Raw genomic sequence first — 7,647 nt, 5'->3', positions numbered from 1 at the left:
AGTAAAAAATTATATAATTAATTTATAAGATTATTTATCTTAATTATATTTATTTTATTTTTTATTTTTTTCATTCGGTCTGGTCCGGGATGGAAAACCCTTGGACCGGAACGGGACCGAATCGGTCGGTCCTTTTAAAAGTGGACCGGACCGGACCCAGGTCCAAAATGGCCGGTCCGGCCGATTTTCACCCCCACTCGACTCTTCGGGAAAATGTCCCTATAGTCCCTGCCACAATTAAAACTTAACGCTTCTCTGATCCTTCTCTCTCTCTCTCTCCGAAACACTTTCCCCTTCTTCAATCCCACCCACCTGCGAGTGCCCTAGAAATATCTCAGCCGCAGCGTTAGGTACGTTTCTTCGAAACTTCCTTTCCCTTTCGACTAACTAGGGCTTCCTTTTCTAGAGCACCCAAAACTTCCCATTTTCGACAATATCTTTCATCAGTATTGGTTCTTTCTGTTCTCAATGAGTCTCAGGTACGGAGCGTTATAATTGTTTCACCAACGGGTAGAGGATTCTGCCTAAGGTTATATAGTTTGGTGGGAAAATGGCGGATGCGTTTGAAGATGAACCCGAGCAAACTGTTTCGATCCAAGATTACCTTAAAGGAGTGGAGGAACAAGAGCTGGTCTGCTTCTTTCTTATATATAATTTGGCCTTTTTTTAAAAAAAAAAAAAAAAACCAGCGTATTGATATACTAGTTTGGTTGCTATAGAACTGACAAAAAGATATTAATTTGGGATTCTGAATTGCATATGTTTTGTTTTGTTTTAGGTTTGTATCAAGTTTGTGATGGTCAATTTCAGCTAAAGTTTATTTTTGCATTAGACAGAGTTGAGTGGGCTTTTTGTTAAAACTGTTATTTGGACTATGCCTTTTACGTTTTTTTAATAAAATCTTCGATCACCTAAGAAAACATACCATTCAAGTTGTTGTGCATTGGTTGAGATGTTCTATAAGTACCTTGTTGTTGTCTTTTTTTTTTTTTGGTATTCACACAAATATCAAAGGTTGACAAAATTCATTACACTAGGCCCTTTAAACCAATAGGGTAGAATCTATAATTTTCGACAATGCCCCATGGGGGTGTCAGCGTTCCTACCTTTTTCAGGTTCATCTTCTTGTTTGTTTAAAATGTAGATTGCATTGATGCCTTGGCATTATAAGAGACAATGTCTGAAACATATATATATATATATATATATATATACTTTGGCCATGTGAAGTAGTTTCAGTTTCTTTTCCTTAATATGTTTATCTCATCTGGTTTGGATTCAGAGATGAGATGAGATGAAAAAGTTGAATTGTTTATTATATTTTGTATGAGAATTTGGGAAAGTTGTAATGATGAGATGAGTTGAGATGAGGTAAGATCACCTCCTAATCCAAACCAGGAAGATCTCTATGACTAAATCACACTGGGCCTCAGTTTTATTGTAAGCTGCAGTTATTTTCCCATTGTCCATCTTTTGTTCCAGTTACTTCACCTTATATACTAAAATATTGTGGGCCTTTTGTTGATATTTTAAATATTTTGTACTTGTACATTTTTTTGTGCTTATGCTAATGGGTTATTTGTATGTCTCTAATTTGTGACACATAGGAAGCAGACCTGATTTTGGGGGCTGATGAAGGCAATGAATGTTCTTATACCAATGGTTATATAAAGAGACAGGCAGTGTTTTCATGTCTGACTTGTACCCCAGAGGGAAATGCCGGAGTTTGCACAGCTTGTTCCTTGTCTTGCCATGATAGTCACGAGGTATTCCTACCACAATCTTTTCAGCGTGGAGGATTTAACTTTTGAGTAAATGCTAAACTCCTAACTAGTTGGTACTGATTGGTTACTTACATTAACTGTTTTTATATGAACTGAGTTGTGCAAACAATTTTTATTGTGAATGGGAGAATAATGATTTAATAGCCAATCAAAATGATAGATTTAATGCATGAGTGTAGAGGGATCAATTCTTTTTACTTTTCTATTCTTTCTAAAAGTGTAGATGTTTCTATCTCCATGATGTGAGCTGGAGTTTGCATTTCATTCGAACTAGAGTCTTATACAGTCCATTAGGGGATCTAAGTAACTGCTTTCTTGTTTCTTTTAGAAGCATGGTGGTTTTCTGACATACGTTCAAACCCCCATTTCTTGCTTTTGCGTACCTGGGATTTTGTATAACAGGGGTCGCTTTTTAACTTTAATCGGAACTATGGTTGTTCTTAGTTTGGATTGGTTGCTATGGTGGATTCCAAATTCAGCATTCTATCAGGTTGTCAGATGGTTCATGGAAATTTTTATCTGTCATGATAGGAACTCATATCTCCATCATGCTTGCCGTCTGAATTTTTAATATTAATGTTAACTGAGTATAGCTGATTTTTCTACTTGAACCAGATTGTGGAGCTGTGGACCAAGAGAAACATTAGGTGTGACTGGAAATTCAAAATTTGGGGATTTCTTCTGCAAGCTTTTCCCAAATAAGGATATAGAGAATGCTGAGAATATGTATAATCATAACTTCAGAGGCTCATATTGCACTTGTGGTAGGCCTTATCCTGATCCTGATGTTGAAGAGCAAGTAGAGATGATACAGTGCTGCATTTGTGAGGACTGGTTTCATGAGGAGCATCTCGGTCTTGAGACTTCTAATGAGGTCGTTAGCGGTACCTTCACAATGGCTCTCAAGTTTTCCCCCTTTTCTTTGTTCTTATTACGTTTAATGCATCATTCCATGGTTGCATGGTGAGGATACTATACATTGCTATAATAATAGTATAGTATAAGGCCTTGGCCTTTTTTGGCAACTATAAAATTTTCAAAACTTTTCAGTTTTTTTGGTGAAATAAATTCTGAGCTCCATCAAACATCTTTTACACCCAAAAAACAAAATAATATCCCTCAAAAGTAATTTTCGTCTAATCACAATTGCTTGGTTCTGTACCTATCTTTCAGTACAGGTTCCAAGAGATGAGGAAGGTGAACCTCTGTATGAGGATTTTATATGTAGGGCCTGCTCAACCAGTTTTTCATTTCTGGGACTATATCCTCAGTCCATATGGCCAGCAGGGAGACAGTGTGATGTTACCCTTGATGCCAATAAGGATAAGAATGTGATAGAAGATACATTTGCAGCTTGTGGATCTGGAATGGCAGGAATGATGCTGATGCTCATAATAATCCTAAAATAGATCCATTCTAATGCTAATTCTGAGTCTGCATCTAATGTGAACGGTTTGTCTCTTGGAGAAGATTCTCAGAAGGTGGTTTCAAATCAATGTGTAAAAGATACCAGTCCACATCCTGCTTGTGTTCTTGGAGTTAACCTGGAGGCTGCTTCTCCTGCTTTAGACGGTAGATCACTTTTTCTTTCAAGAAACTGGCGTGATGTCCTTTGCAGATGTGAAAAGTGCCTGGTTGTTTACAACCAGAAGCGTATTGCTTTTCTGCTGGACAAGGAGGACTCAAGTGTAGAGTACGAGAAAATGGCAAGACGGAAAAGGAAAGAAAAGTTGCTGCAACAGGTGGTCACTGAGCTAAGTTTATTTGATAAACTTGGTCATATACAGAAAATGGAGATTCTAAGTGGCATAGCTGATATGAAGGATGAGATTCGTGGTTTCCTGGTCTGCTCTTGATTGTGACTTCTTAATGGCCTATTTACTGTTTTATAAAGCAGACTGGGGAAAAGGAAGGCATGGAAGTTGGCCTTCTGGCTGTTTTATTTTTTTAAGGTAATGCGTTCGCATGATCTGCATTTTTATTTATCTTTTCCTTCTCTTTCCTTTTCAGGAGTCATTTGACTCATCAAAATCAATCACAACGGCCAATGTCCACAAGGTGTTTGAGAATCTTGCCAAGAAGCGCCACCGCATAGAGTGAGTTTTTTGTTGGATTTTCACTGCAGTTGGTGAACCTTAAACTTCCCAGTTGACTATAGAGCCTTCCAGGTTAAAAAACATTCAGAATAAATGCACGACATGGCTTTTAGGCCGTTCTAAGTTAGAATACTGCTGCTACCAGCATCAACTGCTCTGACTTGTGAAGTTATTTGTTTATGAACTTCAAAATGTAATTGGGCAGTTTCTTGTGAACTGCTCTAGATGCACTGTTCTAGGGACGAGTGGATCCTTTTGTACAGTGGTGTGCTGCAATTCACATGAACGTCTGTCTGATCCTTGGGTCCTCGCCACTGGCAGAAGTATGTTATGGAAACCACCGTACTTACATAAACACGTCCCATATACGAGATGGAAGATATAATTCACTGTGCTTATTGCAAAGCCTAGCTCTTGGTTTTCTTGTCATTACTTGTGCTTTCTATTTGATTTGAGATTCCCATGGTTACCTGGAAATTACTTTTACGGGACGTTACAGGTCTTGATAGTGCTTCCTGACCAGTGAGGAATCTTGTGGGATCTACATGGTTAGTATGGGACATTTCTTCTTTCTTTGTCTTTCTATACCATGCTGGATGTTATAATGAAGAACATGATTTCTCCTGGTAAAGCATATTCTCGATGAATATATATATATATATATATGCGCTCATAAATTGGCCAGACCAAGTATTGATCAATAAGAAAACATTAGTTAAATTTATACCGAGGAAATTATTAGTATGAAAATCTTCTCCATTATCCATCCAAGATTTGAAAATCTTCTCCATCCAGACCAAGTATTGATCAGTCGGGAGTGTGCAAATGCAGTATAATTATTTAAAAAAAAATAAATTATTATGTAATTTATATAAAAAAAATTAATTTTTTAATAGTAAATTTTACTTTTTTTTAAATGATTGTAAACTTTACTTCATAACTGTTTGTATTACTCATAAATAAATATGTTTTAATTCAAATAAAAATAAAATAAAATAATTGTTGTAGGGTTTGCTAAATCCAAGGTTCCGATTTCCTAATTTGACCCAGAACCTCTCAATGTGAATGGAACCATCGACTCACAACCTTTAACGAGTAAGGACAAGAGTAGGGTTGTTGCTGCGGTTGAAAATGGTAAAGTTTTTGTGTCCATGCATTGCACCAGTTTCTAGGTTGAAAATTTTAATAAAAACTAGTCTTTTTCCTACCTAAACTTGGAAGATTGTCGAGTTCCAACGATCTTTTCGGGCGATATATATATTTTTTTATTATTTAAAGGCAACATGATATTGATTACCGTGATCAATATATGTTTTTGTAAACAACCTAATCAATATTCGTCTGTTGATCACTTTTACAACCTTACAACTTCGGCTTTATTATCTCAATCTTTTTGTGCTCAGAATCATTTGTCGTCATGATAACATCAATTCCATGCTCTGTCGTGCACTAGCTATGTCAAGTTCAGTACTAACTTAACTCAGAAGACACAAGAGAAGCGAGTGGGCAAGTTCATGCTGTTGCACAATGGGCAGTGGAAGAACATCTGTATGGTTGCCATGGATGTTAAAATGATCCCTAACCATGTAAAAAGAAGAACACTCTGAAAACACGAGATGTCTGATCATTCATCGAGAGGCCAGATCAAGAAAAATAGATCGAGCCTGTTTGGGTCCCAACGACAACTCAATGAATTGTTCTAACAATGCCCAAGCCTCACCACCCTAAAAGAAAGAAGTTTTTGTCTTTTTTGTCATAAGCAATCCCCAAATCCAATGCCATGGGGGGTACTCGACTATAGAGGTAATCATGGGGGGGACCTTGTTAAGAAAGATGCTTTTCACTTTTTCTTTTTCTTTATTAATTAATGTGACCCTTCAAAAAACTACTGCGATGAAATTTGGCACCGAGTATAATTTCTAGATTCTAGCCTGGTGGTAATTCTAGTATAGTATGCAATTATAAGATCCCCCTAAAGGGGAACCCATCAAGACGAATTCGTCAAACTCTAGATAGAATTGGAGGGGGAAAAAAGACATAAATATAAGAAAAAGTGTGGAAAAGTGATTTTCTTTTCTAGTGAATATGTAAAGTATAAGCTTGTTTTCCTTAATTTTCTTCGACTGACTTTTGAACTTTTTATCTTTCTCACAACAAATTAATGAGAGGAAATTAGTATAAAGATGGTGCTATAGGCACCGTTAGTGGCTGCTACCGTTAGGTAAAAATAAATTTTTTTTTTAATTTTTTTTAAAATCATTTTTTAATACTTTTAAACATTTAAGAAAAATATAAAAAAATTATAATAATATTAAAAAAAATTTCTTAATCATTAAAAAAATTTAAAAAAATAAAATAAGACCAACGGTAACCCCTAGTGCGAGTCACCAGCGATCGCCGTATCATTTTCCTTAGTCTAAAGGAAAATTTGACATTGATGAGGATATATTTGGACGCCATATACACTTTAGTCTGCCTTTTGATTTTTTTTTTTCTTTATTCCTTTTTTGATGTTTAAAGAAGGCTATCAATGTCAATAAGGTACTAATTATCAACGTAGTTAGTAGCTGTGACTTTGAGGCAGGCATGGGAGACATTTAGGTGTCATGTCATGACTATCACTCAAACATAGGGGACGCGTTTTGTCACTCAGCGAGTGTTAGAACAATCAATGATCACCATGAATGAAACAAATCTAATGATTTTGTTACTGTTGTTAAATATTTTTAAGACAACTGCTACATGGAAAAAAAATTATATAAAATAAATATATAAATTGATATAATTTTATATAATTTTTTAAATATATTTTATAATAAAAATAATTTTATAATTTAACTTATCACATCAAATCATATAAATTTATAAATTTATCAAGTCATATAAATTTATGGATTTATTTATATGTAATTCTTTTATAAATAAAATATTCTCCTATTATTAATAGACTTACGGAGTAGAGGTGGCAGTAATATTTTAGCACTATAAATATATATGTTTGCTTTCCCTTTATTCTATCTCGTATCTCCCATCTATATACATTAGTTGAAGCGTAAAATAAAAAACAAACTTTTCTGTTAGAGTGGTTCTCGATCAGGATCCCGGAACGGTATTCTGGACGAATTAGATCCAAAATTATGGGAAACTGCATGGAGACATGCACGCAGAGGCTACAAGCAGAGGAAATGCAGCAGCAGGAATGTGAGAGATCAGAGAGAGCAAGTGGGACGTTTGTGCAGGAAAGTAATTTTGGGAAAGGTGCCATAAGGGTTAAGATTGTGCTGACAAAGGAGGAGCTGGAGTGGTTTATGCTACAGCTGAAGGATAAAGAAGGAAAGAAGCTGGCCCTGGAAGATGTTTTCATGGAGATTGAAAGAGGAAGAGAACCAAGATCAGTTGAGGGATGGAAGCCTTCTTTGGAAAGTATCATGGAGAGCCCTGAATTGCTTGAGATGGACAGATCATGATGATGAAGGTTTTTTCAAATTATAATTTCAGCCTTTGTTTCTTCTTTCCCTCCTTGATAAGTTTGTAGTAGGGTTATGATCCAAACCTGTAATTAAATCTTCTTCTTAGCTAGAGGACATATATATATATATATATAGTGGTTGACATGGATGTTTTGAGTACCTTAACCGAGATCTCTTTTTCTTCATGTTGGAATTTAGTTCCCTATGATCGATCTCTTTCTTGTTTCTTCCTCTCGAAAAATGCTCGTAGGAAATTAGTATGAATGTGCATATAAATCAGGAAATTTTTATGCCTTC

The 7,647-nt window shown here is 35.7% G+C and overlaps 1 protein-coding gene and 1 pseudogene across 1 annotated transcript; both read left to right on the top strand.

The window, feature by feature from the left end:
• Nucleotides 1-224: 224 nt before the first annotated feature.
• On the top strand, nucleotides 225-4,290 carry LOC122289914 (annotated as a pseudogene).
• A 2,727-nt stretch (nucleotides 4,291-7,017) lies between these two features.
• Nucleotides 7,018-7,347, top strand: LOC122289365. Its single transcript, XM_043096341.1, has one exon. It carries the CDS (start codon nucleotides 7,018-7,020, stop codon nucleotides 7,345-7,347), a length of 330 nt encoding a protein of 109 aa, XP_042952275.1.
• Nucleotides 7,348-7,647: the final 300 nt, after the last annotated feature.

The sequence above is a fragment of the Carya illinoinensis genome, chromosome 12 (genome assembly GCF_018687715.1).
Source record: "Carya illinoinensis cultivar Pawnee chromosome 12, C.illinoinensisPawnee_v1, whole genome shotgun sequence".
Taxonomy (NCBI): Eukaryota; Viridiplantae; Streptophyta; class Magnoliopsida; order Fagales; family Juglandaceae; genus Carya; species Carya illinoinensis.
Note: the sequence above shows the minus strand (reverse complement) of the source record. Positions and strands in the feature narration are given on the sequence as shown.

Excerpts from the sequence above, each read along its gene's own strand:
- LOC122289365 (XM_043096341.1), top strand. The coding sequence starts at position 7,018 with ATGGGAAACTGCATGGAGACATGCACGCAGAGGCTACAAGCAGAGGAA.